Source organism: Anolis sagrei, chromosome 2 (assembly GCF_037176765.1).
Source record: "Anolis sagrei isolate rAnoSag1 chromosome 2, rAnoSag1.mat, whole genome shotgun sequence".
Lineage (NCBI taxonomy): Eukaryota > Metazoa > Chordata > Lepidosauria > Squamata > Dactyloidae > Anolis > Anolis sagrei.
In genome coordinates, this window is record NC_090022.1 from 78,340,791 (window position 1) to 78,366,757 (window position 25,967).

Genomic DNA, 25,967 nt, shown 5'->3' on the forward strand with positions numbered 1-25,967 from the left:
ATTAAGAGAGATGGGTAGTGTGAAGCCTTTGCTATAGAAACTCTTGGAGCATATTGGCCCATTCCTTGCATGTTTTAATTTCTACCATGCCTGACAGCTTTCTTCTAGGGGTTGTTCCACTGAAATAAAATATTATGACTGCAACATATGGATGGACATTTAACAAAACTGCCCACAATCAATCTTCCTTACTCAACTGAAAAGAAAAGAAGGGTTTCTAGATTTTGGTCTTGGAGACATTTATAGTACACTTCAACACTTATAATATGACATTTAAAAAATTAAGTGGTTTTCTTCCCATGTTCATTGAAAAGCATGAATCACAATTTCTCATTTTACATATTTTCTGGAAGAATAGCAGAAAGGCTTCTCAGTCAATTCCCTCAACTATTTCAAAAGAAAGTTTGTTTTTAGCTCTCTTCTGCAATAAGTACAGCAGTGTACTAGTTGATTTTTTTTTTACAAAAGTGACCTATAGATTTAATAATGATGGATTTAATTATGAATGGCGAGCTGTGCATTGGAGAACATTTATATGTGCCTTAGATGGATAGCTAAACAACCTATGAGATTATGCATAAATAAATACATTGTATATTCCTACTGTAGCGTGTAATGATGGATAAATGCAGGTAACTTTTTAAAAGAAACATTTTGGTAAAAATAAGCTGGGTGTAATGGAAATGAAAAGCCAATTTCTCAAATATTAATACTAAAAATATATTCTCAAATATATTTTAGAGGAACATTTTCCATAAACGGAAATAGTTGCAAACGTTGGCTGTATGAAAGCTGCTATACTGAAACATTTAAAATGTGATTAAATGTGCTGGCTATAGCCAATGGGAGTTGTCCAATGGCTTCAAGGCCACACTATTCCCACCCTGCCCTAAGGAAAATGGAAAGCATGTAAAATATAGGGTACTCCCCACACCCGCATATATACATACACTTTTTAACAGCTAATGGCAGCTACGGTAATTACATAAAGACTAAGTAAACACACTTATAATGAAGAATAAATGTTATAATTTATCAGTTAGGAATTCTATCCACAATTACAATTTTCTGTTAGGTATTCAAATTGTCCCTGCACAGCAATGTATTACTCAGTGTTGAAGTAGAGACTTAAATGTTTTCCTGTAATTTCACAATACTTCTATACTTATACTATTGACATTTTTAATTCTGTTAAAAGAGTTCATACATTCCCTCTCCCCAAATGAGGAGCTTTAAATACATTTTTTGACACCCTGTGTGTGTGTGTGTATATATATATATGACGTAACAATAAGATGGGACCAATTGTGAGAAGATAACTACATAATTTATTTAGCCTGGTTCCATATCCATGTATTCTGTATCCATGAATTCAAATATCCACTGCTTAAAAATACAGATTAATTTAAATTTCAAAAAACAAAGTCTGATTTTGATTTACTAGGGGCAGCATTTTTCTATGCCATTGTATATAATGGGACTTCAATACCCATGGATTTTGGCATCCAGAAGGGGCCCTGGAATCAAATCACAACAGATACCATGGCACTACCAGTCATATCATATGCACCTTTTAGCAGCAGTGAAAGATTTTAACTAATCTAAGAAAGTGTCGTTAGCCCAACCCTGAGAACCTCAAACTATAGGCAGGAAATATGACAAGAGGAGACTGGAGAAATATGCTGTAAACTACACATCTCGTAAGTGGACTCTGTCCTACGCAGAATCACGCTTTATTGCAGTTTCCACTAGTTTGCTGCAAATTGAAAAGTCACAAGAAATTACCTTGACAAGAAGGCTGGCTTTATTACTATGCAAACTTTAATTTATACCCTATCTGCATACCAACAAGGGACCTAAGGCAGGCCTGCAAAAGGGGAAAAAATGACTGAATAGAGACAGGGACCAGCATGGCTGCAGATTCTCCAGCCCTTGGGTGTTTAAGCCTCAGGAGAAGAGTACCACTTCTCTTCTTCCGTCTATATATTTAATTATCTACTCATTCTTATACAATGTCAGTAACTCTGAGGCTGTAATCCAATGTACAGTTGACATGCTCTGTGGAAGTTACTTCTTAGTTACTACATATATGCTGCAAACCCAATAAATTGAAGAAAATTGGTCCTATTTTTAATTGAATATATTAAGTTTCCTTGGTTTAGTGTCAGTTAGTGGTGACAGCTTTAAAATGTATAAAAAGAAAACTTATCAATCTCATGTAGCAGAAACATAATGGAATCCAGGGCCAGATAAAACCATTCCTAGTTTTAAGACAACCTGAGAAGCTACACAAGTATATGAACACACTGTCCTGACTGATAACTTGACAAAATAAGAGCTAAATTGATACAATGCAATGCAATAACATTGCACCCCAATTATTGAAAGAACCAGCAGCTGGTTTCCTTTCCCAGCCTTTCCATTGATGCTACAGGTGCCTAGTGTTGCAATTCAACTCACAGTCCTCACACAAATGAAGATTTTCCCATCCATGCCCGGCATTGCACCTGGGATCTCAGAATAAATTTCCATGAAGAACTTCTGTATGAATTAGGGCAACATCCTTCTTGCATTTCAAATTATGGCATGGGTTTTTGTTTTTGTTTTTGAATGATTGACAAATATCAATATGTGCAGGAACAGTACATGGATATATAAAGAGTTGGCAAAGAGATCAAGAGAGATCAAGTTCATCATTTCAGTGCAATTCAGCAAGTGGGGACATGACCACAGATCAGAAAAGACTTTATCTCACCAATCTTTGGCTATGAGTGTGTTTCAAAAAGAGAAATGATACTCTCTATATGTATTACCACTTGCCCATGTTATTTTCCCCCCATAATATCTAATCCCAAAGATGTGTAGTATATGTGTATGTGTGTGTTTAGAAACAGAATTGCCCACACCCTTTTCTCCCAATAAGCTTTGCTAATGTCATATGCTCCAAGACACTGGTCTTATAAGACAGAAAAAGAAATGTATACACCAGTGACAAGGTTGAATCACTTGAATATATTAGCAGTAATATAAAAGTCTAGAGCCTTCTGGCAGCATAACTCTGAGACATCATCCTGGAAGACAAGTGCCGCGTCCATGTTAGAAAGACCCATTCCTAGGCTACATGGCACGGACAGTCACATTTTCCTGCATGGTAGCAGTGTGTTCACTTCTTGGGCTTCAGTGCCGTAACAACCACACCCACGACCAAGGCTGCAACGGTGAAGCCCTGAGCCAGGATTCGTGCCCGCATCATTATCTGGGACTGGCGAGTGTTGCCCCTCTTAAAACAGATGAGCCCATAAGTTAGGACTCCTGCTGTACCAAGGCAGCCTATAGAAAAGGACAAGAGAGGCATGTGTCAAAAAGCAACATGAGATCATCTTGTGGACAGAAAATCAACTGTCTAAAGAGAAGTTCATTTTAATTTAGTCTCAGTATCCCCTGCCCATTGGTAAAATTGCAATTTCTCTACAAGGCAAAAACCTTGGGTTAAAATAGAGAGGATATAGGAAGTATTTTAAAAAAATAAATAAATACCAAAGGGACAAGATGGCAAAGCAACATTTTCCCAAGAACAGAACACCCTCCACTTTTACAGATTAGAACACAGGATCTCTGCAAAAAGTAGGAAACTGCAAACAAAAATAGTGTTTATTAAACCCGAAAGAACACTTCTCAAGGAATATCTAGGTTCTCGGTATTTGGGGTATTGCTAATGACACTTGGCGTTCCACGTTTGCAGGCTTAATGTTTGCAGATTTGATTATTAGATTTGATCCAGATATTTTCTCTCAGAATCTCTAGGTCCTGCAGCATGACTTCTAGCAAAAGGTGACCACAGAGTTGCCCCAGAGGACCTAGATTCCTAGAGAGAAAATCTTAATCTGGAGTACTACTCCCACAATTCCTAATAACCGATAGGCTGTCTAAGGCTTTCATGGATGGAATCACTGGGTTGCTGTGGGTTTTTCAGACTGTATGGCCATGTTCTGGAAGCATTCTGGAACATGGCCATACAGCCTGTAAAACTCAAAGCAACCCAACCAATAGGCTGTTAGGAATTGTGGGAGTTGTATTCCAACACACCTGGAGGACCGGAGTTTGCCCATGCCTGGATTATAACACAGTATAATGAGGATGCACTCCTCTGTAAAGATACAGAATGGGGGACGCCTGGGTCTAGAGCAGTACATGTGAAAAAGATCTTGGGGTCCTCGTGGACAACAAGTTAAACATGAGCCAACAATGTGATGTGGTGACAAAAAAGCCAATGGGATTTTGGCGTACATCAATAGGAATATAGTGTCTAGATCCAGGGAAGTCATGCTACCCCTCTATTCTGCCTTGGTTAGACCACACCTGGAATATTGTGTCCAATTCTGGGCACCACAATTGAACAGAGATAATGACAAGCTGGAATGTGTCCAGAGGAGGATGACTAAAATGATAAAGGGTCTGGAGAACAATCCCTATGAAGAGCAGCATAAAGAGTTGGGCATGTTTAACCTGAAGAGAAGTCTGAGAGGAGACATGATGAGGGCCATGTATAAATACGTGAGAGGAAGTTATAGGGAGGAGGGAGCAAACTTGTTTTCTGCTGTCCTGGAGACAAGGACACGGAGCAATGGCTTCAAACTACAAGAAAGGAGATTCCACCTGAACATGAAGAACTTCCTGACTGTGAGAGCTGTTCAGCAGTGGAACTCTCTGCCCCAGAATGTGGTGGAGGCTCCTTCTTTGGAAGCTTTTAAACAAAGGCTGGATGGCCATCTGTCGGGGGTGCTTTGAATGCATTTTTCCTGCTTCTTGGCAGGAGGTTGGACTGGATGGCCCATGAGGTCTCTTCCAACTCTGTGATTCTAATGATTGAATAACAAGAGCGTTTTCTGGGAATTAGAAATAATATTACATTTAAATTAGTTTATAAATCAGTTTAGCTTTATGGATAAAACTCAGGGCTGCATTCTACCTGCAGGGGGCACCTACACGATGACATTAGCCCAGTTTGACGCCACTTTAACTGGCAGGGCTCTATGCTATGGAATCCTGGGAGTTGTAGTTTGGTGAGGCACCAGCACTCTTCGGCGGAGAAGGCTCAAGACGTTGTAGGCCTGGGTTTCCTAACAGACCTGTGGGAGTTGAAGGCCAAAACACCTGGCGGTTCAAGGGGTGCGAAGCTTGCCCTCTCCTTACCGATGGGCACCAGCGGGTTCTCGCGGGTCTTGCGCATGAACTTGTCCGCGAAGCCCTCCTCGCGGTGGTGGTAAGCGCCCGGCTGGAAGCCCTCGATCAAAGGGGGCCGGCTGGGGTCAAGCGGAGGCGGAGGGGCCTGCGCCATGACGAGCGAGAGGCGAACAACACCACTCCGCACCTTAATGACTCTCCACGGCCTCCGTCATCAATAGGCGACGGAACCTCCTCTGCAGCCAATCGCGTTCTTCTAATGAACATTATTGTACTATGTACTGCTGGGGGATGTAGTCCAGCTAGCTTTTCCGTGTAATGCGAGCCATTAGTTGGACTGAGGGATGCTGGGAGTTGTAGTCCAGTCAGCCGTTCTTCTATGAAATCGACAGCACTGGCGGGCACGCAGAACTACCACTCCCGTCGGCCAATGCGCGGCAATTTTGCTGATTCTGCGGCTGCGCAGACGAGGACTTCGGCTCCGCGTGAGGAAAGTGGTGTCAGCCTCAGGAGAGGCGAGTGAGCGACCATGCCGAAAGCCAAGCAGAAGCAGCGGCGGCGAAAGTATAACTACAACATCAACCGCAAGAAGTTGAACAAAGCTGCCCGGAAGAAATCGGCGCCCCGGATAAAATGGTGAGTAGGAAGGCTTTCATGGGGTGCAGCTACATTAGGCCTGGGCAGACTTGGGCCCTCTCATTAGGTGTTTTGGACTTCAACTCCCACCATTCCTCACAGCCTCAGGCCCCTTCCTTTCCCCCCTCAGCCGCTTAAGCGCTTTAGAGCAGGCATAGGCATCCTTCGGCCCTCCCTCCAGGTGTTTTGGACTTCTACTCCCACAATTCCTAACAGCCGGCTGTTAGGAGTTCTGGGCGTTGAAGTCCAAAGCACCTGGATAGAGGGCTAAAGTTGCCCATGCCTGCTATAGAGTGAATACAGTTTGACCCCACTTTAGTTGCCATGGCACAATGTTGTAAGATCCTGGAAAGTGTGGTTTCACAAAGCCTTTAGATTTCATAAAGTACTTCAACAAACTACAAATCCTAGGGTTCCACAGCATTCAGCCGTGGCAATTCAAGTGGAGTCAAGCCGTATTCACTCTACAGTGGAGATGCACCCAAAGACAGAAAATCACACATCCGCTGCGCTTAGGGGCACAGGACCTCAATGAAAGTGGAAAACCGCAGATACAGATCTTGCTTCTTTGTTTTAGCAATAATAATAATAATAATAATAATAATAATAATAATAATAACTTTATTTGTACTCCACCACCAGCTCCCCAAGGGACTCGGGGCAGCTTACATGACATCAAGCCCAACAACACATCAATAAAAACAACAAGCAATAAGCCAAATAAACAATACAATTAGTATAACTCACACGTAGACAATAACACACAAGAATTTAAAAACCTATGGCTGGGCCAGATGTAATAGTTAAAACTTTAAAAATAAATGCTGGACATGAACAGAGGATGTATCTAGTAGGAGGGTTTCAAACCAAAAGTAGAGAACAACCCAATGGGTAATTAAAGTGCTTCTCAGGATATTTTGCAGGGGATTGTTTCCTTTATTCAGGGAGGGCACACTGGAACAGCCACGTTTTCAGGTTCCTCCTAAAGACTGCCAATGTGGGGGCTTGTCTGATATCCTTGGGGAATGAGTTCCAGTGTCAGGGGGCCACCATAGAGAAGGCCCTCTCCCTCGTCCCCACCAATCGTGCCTGCAAGGGAGGTGGAAGCGAGAGCAGGGCCTCTCCAGATGATCGAAGAGATTGCGTGGGTTCGTACACAGAAATGCGGTCACGCAGTTAGGTGGGTCCCAAACCATTCAGGGCTCAAGAGAACACCTCTCTAAGAATTTTTAGGTCTTCAAGATGAGTTTTCCTAGGATGCCTGTAAAGAAGGAATGGCTGCATCATCATTCGGAACTATCAATGCAAAAGCAAGAAGACTGCAGTCAAGCTTCTGTTCAGGGAGTAGATCAAGAATTAGATGCTTTTCTGGAGTTGTGCTGTGATGCATACTTCATATTTAGTTCTATACCAGCTGCAGTGTATTTCATAGTTAGATAACACAGCCCAACAGCAACACATTTTCCTTAGTTTTTTCTTAGTTTTTAGGCCCATTACTGGAATCCTTTGGGATGCTGATTCGGAAAATTGCACTGGATAGACCACATCAGTTCTAGTTTCTTAGATAGGGTTATCATAGTTTCTATGGGCAAGAGGATGAAGACTGATACATGGCATACATTCTGTATCTCAAAAATGAACTGATGGGTGAAAAACTGGTGCTATTTTTGGAATGAACGGAAGCAGGGCTAACATTTGAGGCACCAAAATGTGTGTTGACCAGTGTAATTTGTGGAGGAAAAAAGACTTTAAATCCTAATGGCTTAATTTATAGATGTGTTAAATTATTATAAGGTTACTATGGGCGAATAACAGTAATATTCATCATCTCAAGATCTCTGGACAGGTGTCTGTAGAAGAGCTGATGCTGTTTCTCAGTAGCAAATCTGTTGCGTGATGGTTACTAAGAGAGGAAAGTTAGTGCAAAAATGCACAGCATTAATGGACAGGTTTATCTGTTTAATTTCTTCTCAGTTCCCAAATACGACATGCCTGGGATCGGTCCAAAACAGTATCACAGAACTTGGCTGAAATGGGTTTGGCTGTTGATCCAAACAAAGCTGTTCCCATTCGAAAGGTAAGCAAACAGGTGATGCTGTGTGAGCTCAAAATAGGTTTTGTTGTCCACAAGTCAAGGGAGATAACCTAAATCAAAGCTTACAGTTGGGAAGAACTACCGGAAGCCAGAACAAAGGAATCAGTGGATGTCCTGTGGTCTCTGCCTAAACACAAAGTGTATACAGGCAGTATCCGAGTTACAAACATCCGACTTACAAGCTACCCATAGTTAAGAATGGGGGTGAGACAACAGGAAGTGAAAGAAATCTACCCCTTGGAAGGGAAATTCACTCCTGAAAGGCTTATCATGGGGAAAAGGTGTCTCCACTGAAGCTTTATCCCCAATTCTTGTTTCCACAACAAGCCAAATCCAATTCTCACAGGGACAGAAAGTGCAGTGAAGAACCTATCTTGTTCATAACTTGAGGACTGTCTGTACAGGAGAAACATATAGTTTAAAACGGATAGCCAGAGGATGGGGTCCAAAATATTTTATTTAGATTTTTTCTCTCTCTCCAAAATCCCTGTAAATGCACTCTAGGGGATATGAAGGGTGTTCCATCATGTTTATTTTCCCCCTTCCTGGACCAATTTGTTTTCAATTTTATACAAATATTTTGCATGAAAATGCTCTATGATGTCCACAGGGGACACGGAGTACATTCCCACCACATCCTGCGGGCTTCCTGGGGCCAGTTTTTGGAACTCAGAATTTATTTATTATTTTATTTATTTATTATTTATTATTTGCATTTATTGACCGCCCCTCTCAGCCCGAAGGCGACTCGGGGCGGTGAACAGCAACAAAAAGACAGTGTACAATAAATCAAGACAATACAAACCAGACAATACAAACATAACATATACTTATACTAAAAATCCGCTTCGTCCAGTCCTGGGGTCATAGCCAAAATTCATAGTCCTAGTCCATTCCAGTGTCGTTTCAAGATACACTCAGTTGAAGGCCTGCTCGAAGAGCCACGTTTTCAGGCCCCTACGAAAGGCCATCAAGGAGGGCGCCTGTCTAACTTCAACAGGGAGGGTGTTCCACAGCCGGGGGGCCACCACCGAGAAGGCCCGCTCTCTCGTCCCCGCCAGACGTGCCTGTGAGGCAGGCGGGACCGAGAGAAGGGCCTCCCCAGATGATCTCAAGGCCCTCGTGGGCTCATAGGCCGAGATGCGGTCTGCAAGGTATTTTGGGCCGGAACCGTTTAGGGCTTTGTAGGATAACACCAGCACCTTAAATTGGGCCCGGTAGCGAATCGGCAGCCAGTGGAGCTGGGACAGCAGGGGCGTTGTATGCTCTCTGCGTCCTGCTCCCGTTAACAACATGGCTGCCGCGCGTTGGACTAGCTGAAGCTTCCGGGCCGTCTTCAAGGGCAGCCCCACGTAGAGAGCGTTGCAGTAGTCGAGGCGGGATGTGACCAAAGCGTGTACCACCGTGGCCAAGTCAGACTTCCCAAGATACGGGCGCAGCTGGCGCACGAGCCGAAGCTGTGCAAATGCTCCCCTGGTCACCGCTCCAGGCTCAGCGATGAGTCCAGGGTCACACCCAAGCTGCGAACCTGCGCCTTCAAGGGGAGTGCGACCCCGTCCAGCACAGGCTGTAACCCTAGTTACCCAAGTATTTGAGAGTTAAAAGGGTGTTTTATTGGCAAGGGTAGGCACAGTCCTCCAAGATCTCCTAGGGGCCTAATGAGGCACTCCGGCCTTCCACAGTTATCCACTGTGGTCTAAAATAATAAAAACATGATATTTACGCCAACAGCGAGGGAACTCCTGACTGTGAGAGCTGTTCAGCAGTTCCATTTCAGAGAAGATCAAATGCTTTAGGGCAGTGAAAAGGATACGATCAATTACATAATTACAGCTTTACGAACATTAATACTATGATAAGCCTTTGGGGAAATGTTTTACTCTTTTAAAAAAGATTTTTTAAAGTTGGGAAACCATTTTCTGTGTGTTAGAAAGAAGGGATCATGGTCATTTGTGGAACACCAAGATTACCTCTCAGGGTCTGATGTTGATCACCTATGGTTTGTAGTGAAAAAATGATTAAGTTTTTTTAGTTGAATTTTGACATTTATATTGCCTCACTTTAGACTTCAGGATTGGTGCAATGTCGAATGTTTTGTGTTTGTCTATGCCCGATGTTTTATAGTGTATTGGTTTTAATCTACTGTTATATGTTATGTTAGTTATGTGATGCATTTTATATTTTGTGAGGCATTGAATTTTGCCATTTACTTTGTTGTGAACCGCTTTGAGTCCCCCCAGGGGCTGAGAAAAGCGGTAAATAAATAAATAAATTTAGCCCAGCAGTTTTTTCTGGGTTGGCTTTGATAGGGAATAGATTATGCCATTAACACCTAAAGGTGTCCATCTTCACAGATGAGCAATGTGGATTTCTAATCATAGTCTATTTCTAGTGAAAGTTATCAGTTTGCATCGTGTAGTTATCTGAGATGACATATTTATTATTATCAGTTACACTCTGTCAAATAATACCTTAGAAACCCATGTTACAATATTTGCATAATCCTGAAAGACAAATTAAGAGAGACATTGCAATTTATAAGACCTTTAAACTATTCTTGTGTCTGGAAAAAAGAACATTATTAAGATAAAGAAGGGGGAGAGAAAATAGTAGGGAACCTTTAAAATCCTGTAAAAATGCGTGAACTCCAGCTTTAGTGAAGGGTTGAGTTTAAAACTAGCAATGCATTAATTTTTATGTTTCATATGTATAACATGGGCCATCATTTCTTTTAAAAACAGGGGATGAAAATGGACGTGGATGGCCAAGAAACCAAGACAAAAATAGTGCGAAAGCCATATGTAATAAATGGTTGGTATTGTCTTTCTATTGAAAATGCTGGTCTGATGCTTTGTAATTAAATAATAATAATAATCTTTATTTATAACCCGCCCTATTTCCTAGTTTGGGGGGGGGGGGGGGGGGAGACTCTTTATTTGAATTTTTGCAATGCACATCCTGAGGCATCCAATTGCCTTTGGACTTTTCCCAGTCAAATTAAGTACAGCTTTCTTGATTGTGTGAGGTTTCATTGTCAAGCAGCCATAACATTGCCAAAGATAGAGTTTAATATGAATATGCCGTGTTGGTTGTTTTCATTTTTTCATAGACAGTCTGGGCCTTTCTGTTACTGAGCCTAGTTGTTATAATAATCTGTTAGCTGAATTTTGCTGGTTCATTTATGCCAGCACAGGCTTTTGAGAGTGTATTCTTCTGTCTTATTGCCTTTTCTTCTATACATCAGAGTTGGAATATGAGGCCAGCCTTCCTGAGAAGAAATCAGAGACCCTCTCCAAAGATCTTATTGACTATGTCCAGCACATGATCCGGAATTATGGCGAAAATTTCAAGGTGGGTCATTCATTTTTCAGAAGACAGAGAAACCGGAAAACCTTGTGTTTGCATGTTTTTAACTGCTGCCATTAAAATTTTCAGTTTTCAGGAATTCTTAGTCTGTCAGGCAAGATATAATTGGGGGCATTCATTGCCCATTTTATTGCCTGCTTCTTTCCAGCCTATTGACTTCATATTTTCTTTGCCAGACAAAACACATTTAATTCTTTGAGAACTCTAGTGGGTTGCATTTGCCTTCTGAGGACACCCAGAGTTTCTGACTGCACTTTTGTGGTTTTGATTTTTCATTTATTTTGTGTACAGCAATGTGCAGAAAGGAGCCATGATGCATTTTTAACTGATGCTTCTAGGAACTGACTGAGCCTCCACCTTGGGATTCAGTGAGCCTTGTGCACTGCTGATTTCATGCAATATTTGATATCATAATTGGGATAAAAGCCATGCAGTAAACAAGGTGCCCACTGTTATTTCCAGGTTGGGAAAAGTAGCAGCAGGGATTGCTTTTCCAGCTACCCTCTGGCAGTCAGAGTAAATTTGTAAGGTGCCTGACTGGAGCATATGTGAGCTAGAGTTCCCAGTGTCTCATGTTTGTACCTCTGAGCCTCTCCTTATTGTATGCTACTTGCATTCTGGGTGCAGAAGGCTTTCTAAGGCTGTCAGTTAACACTGCTGCATATACTTACAGTAACTGTTTTTCTTCTTAACCTACCAGAAAATGGCTCGCGATGAGAAAAACTATTACCAGGACACACCAAAGCAAATAAAGAGGAAGATCAATGTGTACAAACGCTTCTATCCTGAGGAGTACCAAGCATTCATTGATTCTCTAAAACAGGAGAAGATGGATGAGCAGTGATTTTACTTGCCAGTTATGGATAGAGGAACCTTTACTATCTACAACTGCTTTACTTCAGATGCCACTTTTGGTGACTAGTGCCCAATAATTGAAATTGGGATTAGATACCATTCTGTCCTTTCGAGAGAGAAGATGGGAAAAGTGTTTGTGCAGATGAGACTTGTGGTAATAATTTGGGACTGGTGGAGAACCCTTGCTGTTTTGCATTTACAGCTTTCATGTTCTTGCAGTATGATTTCCTTTGGAGTGATCCTGGTTGAAATAAACAACTTTTCCAACCCTTGTGTCAAGAAAAAAGTATGGCTAAAAAATTGTAATGCATGCACTTGCTCTTTGTGAGGCCAGAGTTTTTGCACTTCTAGAGTAATATGATATATAACATCTGAGTATAGTGGCTGTGGATAGGTTTCCCACAAAAAAAACAAAAACCCATGGCAGGAATTAGAAATAAGCATTTTATAGAATTTGAGGGAGCATAAAAGCATGGAGCTAAGGAAACGGGCCAGCAAAAGAATGGTGGCATTTGTGTTGCTTCCCTACAAGGGAATGTGGCCACCTTCATAGATATTGCAAGAGCTAACAAGCGGTATCCAGTAAGAGCTAATCTCTTTTGCAATAGCCCCTCCAAGGGAGGTCATCATATTAAGTGTGTGACAGTCCCATTAAGAAATATCATCCTACCAGACATAGAGGAAGAGCCAGAATCTGCTACTGGAAACATTAGTAGGATTTTTCCCCCTTTGTAGAACTTGTGCTAAGGGAAGTTCTGGTGCATCCTTGGGTCAAGGAAACAGACCACTGGTTGCAGACATATTTCAAATATAGTTTAATAAAGAATATAAATAGGTTGATGCAGAAACATTCTTGAAACCTATTGACTTTGCTCCACTATTTACAGTAATATTTAATCCTCTGTTTTAGTGGGTCTAGAGGCCAAACCTGAGATGATCGTGTAGAGACTCACAAGGAAAGTTGGCCTTGGTAAGCTTTCTGAAGCATCAGGAGAGAACAATTCTTGCTTGGATTAATGCCTATTGTGTGGTTATCTGTCCAGAAAAGCTTCTAAGGCCTGAATTAAGTCCAGTGAAGGGGCCATGGGTTAATATTCCTTGAGCTTGCCCTTCCTAGCAGCATTACTGTCTATGATGCATTTTTCTATTTTTTCCCAGGTCTGAGGATTTCACATCTCATATCTGAGGTAACAAGTCAACATTTAGCAACACAGAAATAAAACCTCATGTAAACAATTATTTACCAATATTAATTTGCTACAGGACATATAAACTGAGTTTTAGCATTTATTGTCACAAATAAACCTCCCTATATATTGTGACAGGATAAAATAATGGGGATTAAGGAGAGATTGTCAGCTTTAATAAAAGCCTAGTGCATACTCAGGCAATATTTCTGTTCACCTGCTACAGAAAAGGGGTTATGGGAGGGGAGGCAGTGGAGGCAAGGGGAGAGGCAGTGGCAAATGTAATAGCTGGGTTAATTGCCTGCTACTGAGAATAAACTCCCTGCACAGGTCTGGCTGGCCAAATACCTTCCTCCAGAGGCAAAATAGCAATCTGGTGAAGGCCAGTTTTGTTTACCCTGAAAGTAAATGGCTCAAAATCATTGGTAGCCCATATGGGGTGATTTGCTGTCTTATGCCACAGCCATGATTCTAGCTGGAGCCTGTGTAGAAATTCTTTGTTGCTTCCAGGGCAGAGCAAAATCACATGGTTGGACTTAGCCCTTGAGTGATAAAGATTAAACGGAGCTGCAGACAAAGAAAGGGATGCTCAGCTACATTGCTGTAGAAGTTATCCTGAGTGAATTCCTCACCTGCACCTACTTGCGTATAATGTTCCACTTGTGTAGCCCTTCTAGGACGTAGCCCAGCTACAGGTATTACTTCAGAGGCAACCAGCAAATACATTTCTATTAAGTACTACAGAAGAACTGTTTTGTGAAAACCAATTGGATATCTGTTCAAAGCAGAGAAGAAAAATGCCGCTGGCTGCAAGAGTACTGCGGGAGGCTGTTTGTGGGCGGTGGAGTTGTGATGACACACTTTACCTAGCAGTTGTCTTGGGCTGGTGGCTAGGCTACCAGGTATTTATCTTGTATAATCACTGGTCAGGAGTGCACCTGATTCCTTTAAAAGCACTGGGATAAGTCTTCGGTGCAGCTGTTTACACACTTAAGACTTTGCTTCCAGTTACCCTGAGATAACGCACCCTGTTCTCTGCCAAATGTATCTATCCAAAATGACAATATTGGGCAGAATATTCCAGTCCATCCACAGGCTAGCAAATGGAAACATTTGCTTATCACTGGGCAAGTTCATTCTTTCTATACTGATGACAGTAGGTCTTATAAAAAGAAAATGATAGTCCTAACCATACAGTTCATAGTATTATGTTCTTAGCTCTATTCCAAGAATTGTGTTTTTCCAATGAACCACTCTGTCTACCTCTGCAATGCTTCCACCAAACAGTAGGTTTGGTTTCCAAGGTCATATGGGCAACAAAGCCCTGTAAGTTAAAAAAAAGTTGAGGGAATACCCAGAAGAGTTTTCTTACTCTGCAGGGAAAGCATCTGAAGCAGCAGCTGCTGTGAAGAACAAAGTCATGGAAAGTCCACCTGGCTTCAGTATCATTGAAATGTCAACCCTTCAGGTCTGGACAAGAAGCTTGATCAGTAGGTTTTTCAGATGGAGAACACTGTTTGCTGTATCCAGGCCAGCATAGGTGGCACTTGTGGGCAGCAGAAAGAATTCCCGCTCATTGTTCAATGTGTGCAAGCCCAGCTCCTTCTTTAATTCTGTCACACTCAGTGCATCACTCTTGTCCTTGAATAAAAACAGATATTGTTTCAACAGTAGCTCCTAGATGCCTTATCATAAAACAAAGGTGCTCAACCATTGTTGTTCTAGATATTTTTAAACTTCAAATCAACATAGTTAAAAAGGTAGGGACCCTGGGAGAAAAAATTCAAAACATGGAGGACCAGGACTGAGGAACAGAGCCACTGACCAAACTGAAACATATTCTGTTATGTTTTTATCAGCATTCACACCTCCATCTCACAAGTAGGAGGATGTGAAGCAGAAGTGGGAATCCTTTGCCATTCCAAATGTTAGACTACAACTCTCAGGAGTGCTAGCCATCATAGCCAAGAGTCAATAATGTTTAAAGTCATAGTTCATCTGGAGGGCTGCATAAATCCCACAAGTATGGCTGAAATGGAAACAGTCACACTTGAAACTAAAACCTTTACCATGACACTATTAGGACTAAATGTTAATACAGAAAAACACTCAGAGGATTAAAGTGTCTAGATATACTAGACTTCTAAATCCGTATGGAAATATTGACCCTCCAGGGATTTTGGATGCCAATGCATTACACATAATCCTTTAGCAGTGGCAATGCTGGATGGGACTGAATTGCATTAAGGGCCAAAGATTCTCTAACCTTGTCCTAGGCAGTCCTGGATAAAAGGTGCCAAGATACCTACCTGTTTGTTAGCCAACACTATCAAAGGTAACTGAGAGTCCTCAGATAGCAGGCAGTGGAGTTCCTGCTGGGCAATGTGAAGGCGAGAGCCATCTGCCGAGTCCACTACAAACACCAGAACATGGGCTTTGCTCAGGTAGTGGTTCCAGTAGAAGCGTAGATTCTGGCTGCCACCAACTGGGATGTTAAAAAAAAGTAGTCAAAATTCATACAGCTTTCAAAAACATCAGCATCTCAAGAGAGAATTTAAATTGAAAGGGAAGTTATTTTTTATCAGTGTCTGTGACATCTGAAGAGTTTCTGCTCCAAAGGCTTACAAACATTATTGATGGGATGGGACACACACATGGGGATAAGAACAGACAAGACAAGAGCTAGGCATTACTGTATCTCCCCAGCATTCAAGGAGGCAATTCCCATTTCCAGCTAGAGCTTCTAGACATCATTTCCTCCCCCACAAAACCATGCAACAATGTCTGATGTGATGGTTTAGATTAGAATAAGCTTCTGACTCATCTTGACTGCAACAAAGAAGAGCCACTCCATTCTCCCACACTGAGCCTTTTTCAACCTCTGCTTTGCCTACCAATGTCTGATAGTACATACCCTCTAGGAGGTCCAGCTGGAGTCCATTGGCTTGTAGTTGCACTGAGTTGAAGCCCTGCGTGGGTGCTATGTCTTCCTGAGCTTCTGTATTGCAGACGTAATGGATAATGCTGCTCTTTCCAGCTCCATCCAAACCAAGAACTAAAATTTGATATTCACATGTATGTGGCTGCAAAAATAAATGGTTTGAGTTAGTCTGAGCTGTGTTGAGAGGGGAATATTCATTGCTGGCACATCAGTGGCTTTCTTTCACAACAGAGATATCAGACCTCATGTCCATGTAGAGCAGTGGTTCTCAACCTGTGGGTCCCCAGATGTTTTGGCCTTCAACTCCCAAAAATCCTAACAGCTGGTAAACTGGCTGGGATTTCTGGGATTTGTAGGCCAAAACACCTGGGGACCCACAGGTTGAAAACCACTGATGTAGAGTGTAAGCTTGTTATTATAGGAATCGAAGCATGAGATAGATTACTTAGATCAGTGGTTCTCAACCTGTTGGTCTCCAGGTGTTTTGGCCTCAGCTCGCAGAAATCCCAACCAGTTTACCAGCTGTTAAGATTTCTGGGATTTGAAGACCAAAAACATCTGAGTTTCCACAGGTTGAGGACCACTGACCTAGATAAATTACAATTTTATATTGTTTGCCTTGTTACTGTTGATTTAATGTAAATTGGATATATTTATGTGTGTTGTTGTTGAGATGATTTGCGTGATTATATTGTGAGTGCTCTGAGTCCCCTTGGAAAGATGCAGCAGGATACAAATAAAGTATTATTATTATTACTTAGGAAATCAAAAACGACAACATCCACTGCTATGTAATAGAGCTGGGGCAGGGTAGGATAGAGCAGAATAATTTTCTTTTCTTTCCTACACCAACTATTTTTTAATGTTCTCCCTCTTGGAGCAACTGACCAAAGGCAGCATATGGTAAAAGCAGCAAAGGACAACTTGTGAGGCTTCTTATAGAAAATGTTACCTTCACAAACCTTCTCATCCATTACCAAATAAACTCTGCTACCAATTACCAAAAAAACTCTGTTGGATTGTGATTGTAATGTTTATATTGATATGTTTTAAATTCCATGTTTCAATGTGAAATGATGTCTCCTTTTATGATTTAATTGATAATTGTATGTTATTATTATCATGTTCAGTTTCTGTATGTGAGGCATTAAATGTTGCCATAATTATCTTGAGTCCCCCGCTAGGAGGAGAAAAGTGGTATACAAGTGAATTAAATAAATAATTAATAAATAAATACCCCAATTAGGTTGTGATCCCAACAGGTCATGATCCATTTCGGATACTAAACGGTTCCGGCCCAAAATACCTTTCGGACCGCATCTTGGCCTATGAGCCCACGAGGGCCTTGAGATCGTCTGGGGAGGCCCTTCTCTTGATCCCACCTGCCTCACAGGCACGTCTGGCGGGGACGAGAGAGAGGGCCTTCTCGGTGGTGGCCCCCTGGTTGTGGAACACTCTCCCTGTTGACATCAGACAGGCGCTCTCCCTTATGTCTTTCCGTAAGAGCCTAAAAACATGGCTATTTGAGAAGGCATTTAACTGAGTGCTACAATAATTGGTAATGACGACTGGAACGGAATATGGATTACGGGATTGGTTATGATTCTACGATGAGACGGAGCGGATTGTTTAGTGTAATTATATTATTGTGGTATTAGTGATATGTTGATATTTTGTTATGGCTTTATTGTAAATTGTCTTTTTATATGTTGTACACCGCCGTGAGTCGCCCTAGGGCTGAGAATGGCGGTCAACAAATGCAACAAATAAATAAATAATAAATACTACTCCTTCAGCCTCTAAGGGTGATGTCCCAACTTAGCATGTATGACGTTGGGAGCCCCCGGTGGCGCAGTGGGTTAAACCTCTGTTGCAAATGGCCACTTTGATAAGAATTTAATTACCTTGCAGCTTCAAAGCCTGGCTGGTTACTGCCTAGGGGAATCCTTTGTTGGGATGTGTTAGCTGGCCTTGATTGATTCTTGTGTGGAATTCCCCTGCTTTTTTAGTGATCCTCTCATCTTTGCCAGAGTCTATCATATACCATGCAGCTGTGGACAAGTCTACATAGCAGCCACAAAACGCTGCGTCCAATCACGAATCAAGGAACGTGAAAGGCAATGCACACTAACTCAACCTGAGAAGTCAGTCATAGTACAGCATCTGATGAAACAACCTGGACATATTATTTGAGAACATAGAAATGCTGGACCACTCTAACAACCACCATGTCAGGCTACACAGAGAAGCCATTGAAATCCACAAGCATGTGGACAATTTTAACAGAAAGGACAACATGAAAATGAACAAAAACTGGCTACCAATATTAAAAAAAACTCTAAAACCAGAACATTAAATAAAAAAACAACACTCAAAAAGGGGGGGAATTTCGGACAAGAATAAATCAGAGCCAGCTAACATCTCCCAACAAAGGATTCCCTCCAGGCAGCAATCAGCCAGTCTTTGAAGCTGCAAGGTCATTAAATGCTAATCAAGCCAGTCATTTGCAACATTCACACATGCCTCAAGCAGACAAGAGTTCTTTCTCCCACCCTGGACATTTCACAGATATATGAACCCCACTTGCTCAGTTTCCGACAGACCTCACAACCACTGAGATGCTTGCCATACATGCAGGCAAAACGTCAGGAAAGAATGCTTCTGGAACATGGCCATACAGCCCAGAAAACTCACAATAACCCAGTGATTCTGGCCATGAAAGCCTTCAATAAAACCCTATGAAATTCATGGGATTGATGTCAGTTGAAAGAGGACTCGAAGGCATGTATCTCAAGACCTATACATATGCATATATACCTATATATAAACATGCACACACTCCTCTCCTAAAGACAACAGATCCTCTTTGATCTCAGAAGCTAAGCAGGATCAGCTCTGATTACAACAGGTAGCAAAATCTGAAAAATGTTATGCTCCTGGTTGGAAAGTGTCATTTCCCGTTTCATTGTGCAGTGCTTACTTTGAAACGCCTTGTTATCCTCCAGAAACTTTGTTTTTGTGGCTCTCCCAAACTATGTTGGAGTGGTTGAGACTGGATGAGATATCCACTGAAAAACTAGAGCAGAATGTGCTGCAGGATATGCCGCAAAAACAACGTTTGGGCAGTTTAATCAACTTTCCCTGTGTTTTTATGATGGAACCAATTAGGAAATGAGATGTATAGCCCAGGAACAAGGATGGTGGTACATAGTGGATGGAGATCACCAACAAATATCAGGTGCAGAGGTTTGTCTGTCGGTCTAGTGCAGGCATGGTGTTTTGGACTCCAACTCCCACCATTCCTCACAGCCTCAGGCCCCTTCCTTTTCCCCCTCAGTTGCTTAAGCGGCATACACAGGGAAAGTTGATTAAACTGCCCAAACTTTGTTTTTGCGGCATATCCTGCAGCACATTCTGCTCTAGTTTTTCAGTGGATATCTCATCCAGTCTCAACCACTCCAACATAGTTTGGGACAGCCACAAAAACAAAGTTTCTGGAGGATAACAAGGCCTTTCAAAGTAAGCACTGCACAAGTTGGTCCATGCTTGATCTAGTGAGACTCAACGCGGCCAACTGCCTAGGAAAACCCTATGAAACGAATAGAGTTGCTGTAAGATGCAAAAACCCTCCTCCCAGGTTTAGGCAGAGGGGCCAGCCCCTCCCTGCGTGCATCTACACTACGGAATTAATTCAGTTCTGCGCCACTTTACCTGCCCAGGCTATGGAATAGCGGGAGTTGCACTTAACATGTTTGGAAGGGAAGGCTATATCGACCTTACAAAGCTGCAGCTCCCTGGGCTGCACAGCCCTGAGCCCTGGCAGTTCAAGTGGTATAGAAGTGCGTTAACACCACCGTGCGAACGCGTACCTCCTCCTCCTCTTGGGAAGCCGCCTTCTGCTGCAGCTCGGCTCCCAGCTGCCGCTCCCAGCGCGCCCTCCACCCGATGCAGCTGTCGTTGGCGTCTCGAAAGTAGACCTTCCAGGCGATGAAGAGGAGCGAGCCCAGCGCCGCCACCGCCGCCCCCAGCGCCAAGCCCAGGTGCCTCAGGGCGGCCGAGGGAGCCATGGAGGAGGAGAAGACCCCCTACCCCTTCCGCCTTCTTCTTCTTCTTCCTCTCCCTCTTCCTCCTCCTCTTCCTTCCCTGGCTCTGCTGCAAGCGCGCAACCTGCCCGCCTGCCTTCCGGGCTTCCGTCTCGAGCCCAGAGGCGCCCGAAGAGAATCCCCGGCCGGTGGAGGGAGCGAACCAGCCAGCCGCCAATGACGTCACGGGCCGCCTTAAAGGGGACTCGCCAGTTGCCAGGAGGAGACGCCAAACTCAAACAGCTGGAGAAGGAAGGCACGCTGGCACCACCACCACCTCAACTGCCACAGGTCCCATGCCATGGGATCACTGCAGTTGTAGTTTTACAAGGTCCTTAACTCTCCCTGCTGAAGAGGGCCGGTACTTTACCACACTACAACTCCCAGGATTCTGTGGGATTGAGCCGTGGCAATTAAAGGGGCGTCAAACTGCATTCATTCTACAGTATAGAGCAGGCATGGGCAAACTTCTGTTAGGGATGTCTTGGGCTTGTAGGAGGCTTGTATTAGGGGTGCCTTGGGCTTGTATTAGAGATGTATAGGGCTAGTACAAGGTTTGTCTTAGGCTTCGGCTTGTGTTAGGGATGTCTTGGGCTTATATTGGGCTTGTCTTAGGCTTCAGCTTCTGTTAGACATGTATTGGGCTTGTGTTAGGGATGTTTTGGGCTTGTACAAGGCTTGCCTTAGGTTTGGGCTTATATTAGGGATGTATTGGGCTTGTATTAGGCTTGGGCATGTGTTAGGCATGTTTTGGGCTTATGTTAGAGATGTTTTGGGCTTGTACAAGGCTTATATTAGGCTTGGGCTTGTGTTAGAGATGTCTTGGGCTTGTATTAGGCCTGTATGAGACTTGGGCTTCTGTTAGGCATGTCTAGGGTTTGTATTAGAGATGTATTGGGCTTGTATGAGGCTTGTATTAAGCTTGGGCTTGTGTTAGGGACATGTTGGTCCTGTATTAAGCCTGGGCTTCTGTTAGGCATGTCTTGGGCAGAGGCGGCCCTAGGTAATTTTCAACGGTAAGCAAACAGTATTCCCCCCCCCCCCCCCCTAATCACTGATATATATTTTCTGTTCGTCGTGGGAGTTCTGTGTGCCATATTTGGTTCAATTCCATCATTGGTGGAGTTCAGAATCCTTTGATTGTAGGTGAACTATACATCCCAGTAACCACAACTCGCATATGTCAAGGTCTATTTTCCCCCAAGAGCACCTCAAGAGCGCCCCTGGGCAAAAAAAATATACTGCAAATGCTTACTGTGCGTAATGGGTTGAGCCGCCCCTGGTCTTGGGCTTGTGTTATGGATGTATTGGGCTTGTACAAGGCTTGTTTTAGGCTTTGGCTTGTATTAGGGATGTATTGGACTTGTATGAGGCTTGTGTAGGCTTGGGCTTGTGTTAGGGATGTCTTGGGCTTTTATTAGGCCTGTATTGGGCTTGGGCTTCTGTTAGGCATGTCTTGGGCTTGTGTTAGGCATGTCTTGGGCTTGTATAAGGCTTGTCTTAGGGTTGGGGATGTAGGGCTTGTGTTAGGGATGTTAGGAATTGTGGGAGTTGTAGTCCAAAACACCTGGAGAGCCAAAGTGTGCCCATGCCTGGTATGAGGCATCCTATATATAGGCTTTCCCATCTTCGGCATCTTGGAGGCTGTGCTCGGTTCTGGGGTGGGGTGGGGTGGGGGTGCTGTCACACCACTTTACCTGCCAAAGAGCTTTGTTCGTCAACTTCCTCCTCGATCAAATTGCCAGTATTTTTCTGGCATTTCCTTATGGGTGTCTTAAATACCTCCCCACTTAAGCGGTACCTATTTATCTATTCACATTGCTGATTTTCGAAACTGCTAGGTAGGCAGAAGCTGGGCTAAAGGCCATGAGCTCACCCTGACCTGGGCTTCGAATGGTCAACCTTTCAGTTGGCAAGATTTACTGCAGCTGGTGGGTAACCTGCTGTGCTAAAGCCTAGCACTACTTCAATCCTAGTTATGTTTGCTTTGAAATTTATGCATTTTACAATGGGTCTTTTCTTCTAAATGACTGTGGACAGGATCCACAGTTATTTAGGCCATCAAATTTTATTTGGCAGCAAGCACCATTGTAATCCATGGGAGCCAGTATTTAAGCAAGGACTTGGAAATAAATACAGAACTATAGTATTTTATTCTGTCAGAGCCCAAACCTACTCATACCATCAGAAATCAATAATAAATAAAAATGCTGCTGAACACAGAGCGACATTCAATGAAGCCTAATTTGCTTTCATGCTAGTCCCCCTGATAACATTTGAAAAAGTATTGCTTCATATCTGAAAAGGTGTTTTGTGCTATCTCAGATATGTACAGAAAAATAAATGAAGTGTGGCTGGGGATGTTTGAGTGGTCTAGTTCTTAACCCATGTAAAGGATTCAGATTTACTTCATTCCCTCAGTTTTATTGCAGTTGGTTAAAGGAGGGGCTCAGCAGCAGAACTGATAGGCTTCTTATGTCAGGACTCCAAAAGGGTCACACTTGACAAGGAAAATAATGAGTCACAGCACTGGATGAGCACTCAAAGCATTGTAAAGGCAAGGTGTGCCTATTTCCTTGATCATGGGGAAATCTTCCTCTAAAAAGAAATTCCTCTCTCTTAGGGCCCTTCCACACAGTCTTATCCCAGAATATCAAGGCAGAAAATTCCATAATGTCTGCTTTGAACTGGGTTATCTGAGTCCACACTCAGATCATGTGGGATTTTCTGCCTTGATATTCTGGGATATAGGGCTGTGTGGAAGGGCCCTTACTGACCTAACAGCTAAAAATATTTAACAACAAAACTGTTGACTGGAACAGCTATATCAAGCAGTCCTTTGCCTAACAGCAACCCTCTTAGATTTGCTGAATCAGGTACCCGATATGTCCCCAGCTGTCAGAAGGTTACAAAACAAACAGAGATAATGGAGTAATTTCCTAGATGTAGTTCTCCTTTGTGGTTTCTGTTTGAACAGTGTTGCACAATAGGATCCTGGCATCTAAATGGTGTACTCGATGCAAGGTGCATCTACACTGTAGAATTAATGCAGTTTGACACAACTTCAATTACAAAGGCTTCATGCTCTGGAATTATGGGAGTGGTCATTTTACAAGGTCTTTATCTTTTTATGCCAAGGAGGGCTGGTACCTCACTAAACTACAGCTTCCAGGACTCTATAGCATTGTGCCGTGGCAGTCAAGCTGCATTAATTTTACTGTATAGATGCACACACAGTTCTCTTTTGTGGTTTCCACATGCTTTGTGCTGCATAATAAGGTTCTGGCATATAATGCTTCTATCTCTCATCTTCAAATTCTCAGAAATGCAGATGTACATAAGGAAGTTAAAAAACGTAGATGTTAAACTGTTTGTTCCATAGGATGGGGTCTTTATGCCCCCATGGTATTGTGAAGACTGACAGACAGAAGCACCTGGATATTTTGATTAACAGGGGTCATCAACAACCCATCCAGTATACTCTGTGTCACCTAAAATCATCATGAATTGTATTCCAAAACATTTTGGTGTAGCTTGGTCTTGAATCCAGACCCATTAGGTTTACAAAATCGAGACCCATTAGGTTTACAAAAGGTCTAAAACACCTAGAACCAGACTGCTGATGTGGATTGGCTGTTTTCATTTGGGGAAGGACATCTAGAGTTCAAAATCTACTCCTACACCACAGAGTAGCCTGCATGTTTGAACTTGTTTTTAAGGTACCCTCTGCAGCAATAATTTCCAGAGGGGTAGCCTTGTTAACATATTCTGTTACCTTTTTCCTATGGCATCTCTACTGAACTTTAGAACCTGCCTATAATTGTAACACATTAACTCTGCATCCGTAGGAAATGTTTAGATCTTCCCAGGCTAGAAATCTATTACAATGGCAATCCTGAAGAATGATCTTATTCATATCTGGGGCTTTGAAGTTGACATGGGCTGAAATCAACTTGTGTTTTAACACTTAGCAGCTACCATTGAAAAATATCAAAGGGCTGTAACCTCCCCTGCCTGTTACAGATTTTTTTAATTTAACTTTTAATTTTGATTTTAGATATAGAGATTAAAGCTCATTTGACAATTGACAAACACACATACTAAATTAATTCCCTAACTGCTACAGCAAAAATTGCATCTAATGCAACATTAATATTTAACATATAAAAATACTGCCATTACATATGTTAAGGTTTAACTAAACAAATTGGATTTCCAGTTTTCCTCTCATTGCTATTTATTGACTAGCTTGTGTACATGGCAATCCCTGGGTTATTTGAAGAAGTCATTTTTTAATTGTACAAAATTTATAAAGTTGTGGGTGAACTACAACTCACATCATGCCAGGTTAACCCAGAAAAACTCTGTCAGTACTTAAAGTTTGTTATTTATTTATTTATTTATTATTTGCATTTGTTAACCGCCACTCTCAGCCCAGAGGCGACTCGTGGCGGTGTACAGCACATAGAACATAAAGACAACAGTTACAGTAAATCAAGATCATAACACACATCTTACTAACACACAACTAATTAAACTAAAAATCCGCTTCGTCTTGTTTAGGTCATAATCAATCTCGTCATCATAGTCCATTCCGGTGGTCATTCCAAAAACATAGCACTTAATTAAAGGCCTTTTCGAAGAGCCAGGTTTTCAGGCCCTTACGGAAGGCCATGAGGGAGGGCGCCTGTCTAATTTCAGCAGGGAGGGAGTTCCACAGCCGGGGGGCCACCACCGAGAAGGCCCGCTCTCTAGTCCCCGCCAAGCGTGCCTGTGAGGCAGGCGGGACCGAGAGAAGGGCCTCCCCGGATGATCTCAAGGTCCTCGTGGGCTCGTAGGCCGAGATGCGGTACTCAAGGTATTTTGGGCCGGAACCGTTTAGGGCTTTGTAGGTTAGCACCAGCAGCTTGAATTGGGCCCGGTAGCTGATCGGCAGCCAGTGGAGCTGGGACAGCAAGGGCGTTGTGCGCTCCCTGCGTCCCGCTCCGGTTAACAACATGGCTGCCGCGCGCTGGACTAGCTGGAGCTTCCGGGCCGTCTTCAAGGGCAGCCCCACGTAGAGAGCGTTGCAGTAGTCGAGGCGGGATGTGACCAAAGCGTGTACCACCGTGGCCAAGTCAGACTTCCCAAGATACGGGCGCAGCTGGCGCACGAGCCGAAGCTGTGCAAATGCTCCCCTGGTCACCGCTGAAACCTGGGGATCCAGGCTCAGCGATGAGTCCAGGGTCACACCCAAGCTGCGAACCTGCGCCTTCAAGGGGAGTGCGACCCCGTCCAGCACAGGCTGTAACCCTATACCCTGTTCGGCCTTGCGACTGACCAGGAGTACCTCTGTCTTGTCTGGATTTAATTTCAGTTTGTTCGCCCTCATCCAGACCGTCACAGCGGCCAGGCACCGGTTCAGGACTTCGACAGCCTCCTTAGTAGCAGGTGGGAAGGAGTGACAGAGTTGGACGTCATCTGCGTACAGGTGACACCGCACCCCGAAACTCCGGATGATCTCACCCAGCGGCTTCATGTAGATGTTAAACAGCATGGGGGACAGTATGGAGCCCTGAGGAACACCACAGGTCAAAGGCTGTGGTGTTGAACAGGAGTCCCCCAATAACACCTTCTGGGTG

General features: G+C 43.1%; 3 protein-coding genes across 3 annotated transcripts; 1 reads left to right on the forward strand and 2 right to left on the reverse strand.

Annotated features, from left to right (window-relative positions):
• Positions 1 to 2,992: 2,992 nt before the first annotated feature.
• On the reverse strand, positions 2,993 to 5,409 carry HIGD2A (HIG1 hypoxia inducible domain family member 2A). Its single transcript, XM_060765592.2, has 2 exons — positions 5,194 to 5,409; positions 2,993 to 3,330 (listed from the first exon to the last, which is right to left on the reverse strand). Exons 1-2 carry the CDS (start codon positions 5,336 to 5,338, stop codon positions 3,164 to 3,166), a joined length of 312 nt encoding a protein of 103 aa, XP_060621575.1. The 5' UTR covers positions 5,339 to 5,409; the 3' UTR covers positions 2,993 to 3,163.
• Positions 5,410 to 5,621: 212 nt separating this feature from the next.
• Positions 5,622 to 12,403, forward strand: NOP16 (NOP16 nucleolar protein). The gene is made up of 5 exons (XM_060765591.2): positions 5,622 to 5,820; positions 7,795 to 7,897; positions 10,657 to 10,726; positions 11,160 to 11,266; positions 11,982 to 12,403. The coding sequence occupies exons 1-5, from the start codon at positions 5,714 to 5,716 to the stop codon at positions 12,123 to 12,125; spliced, it is 531 nt and encodes a 176-aa protein (XP_060621574.1). The 5' UTR covers positions 5,622 to 5,713; the 3' UTR covers positions 12,126 to 12,403.
• Positions 12,404 to 12,927: 524 nt separating this feature from the next.
• Positions 12,928 to 20,544, reverse strand: ARL10 (ADP ribosylation factor like GTPase 10). The gene is made up of 4 exons (XM_060765588.2): positions 20,134 to 20,544; positions 16,238 to 16,406; positions 15,633 to 15,808; positions 12,928 to 14,964 (listed from the first exon to the last, which is right to left on the reverse strand). Exons 1-4 carry the CDS (start codon positions 20,329 to 20,331, stop codon positions 14,788 to 14,790), a joined length of 720 nt encoding a protein of 239 aa, XP_060621571.2. The 5' UTR covers positions 20,332 to 20,544; the 3' UTR covers positions 12,928 to 14,787.
• Positions 20,545 to 25,967: the final 5,423 nt, after the last annotated feature.

Excerpts from the sequence above, each read along its gene's own strand:
- NOP16 (XM_060765591.2), top strand. The coding sequence starts at position 5,714 with ATGCCGAAAGCCAAGCAGAAGCAGCGGCGGCGAAAGTATAACTACAAC. Across the intron at positions 5,821-7,794 it reads TCGGCGCCCCGGATAAAATG|TTCCCAAATACGACATGCCT; the intron begins GTGAGTAGGAAG and ends ATTTCTTCTCAG. Across the intron at positions 7,898-10,656 it reads AAGCTGTTCCCATTCGAAAG|GGGATGAAAATGGACGTGGA; the intron begins GTAAGCAAACAG and ends TTTTAAAAACAG.
- ARL10 (XM_060765588.2), bottom strand. The coding sequence starts at position 20,331 with ATGGCTCCCTCGGCCGCCCTGAGGCACCTGGGCTTGGCGCTGGGGGCG. Across the intron at positions 16,407-20,133 it reads CTTCCCAAGAGGAGGAGGAG|CCACATACATGTGAATATCA; the intron begins GTACGCGTTCGC and ends TTATTTTTGCAG. Across the intron at positions 15,809-16,237 it reads CCAGCTGGACCTCCTAGAGG|TTGGTGGCAGCCAGAATCTA; the intron begins GTATGTACTATC and ends TTAACATCCCAG.
- HIGD2A (XM_060765592.2), bottom strand. The coding sequence starts at position 5,338 with ATGGCGCAGGCCCCTCCGCCTCCGCTTGACCCCAGCCGGCCCCCTTTG. Across the intron at positions 3,331-5,193 it reads GAACCCGCTGGTGCCCATCG|GCTGCCTTGGTACAGCAGGA; the intron begins GTAAGGAGAGGG and ends CCTTTTCTATAG.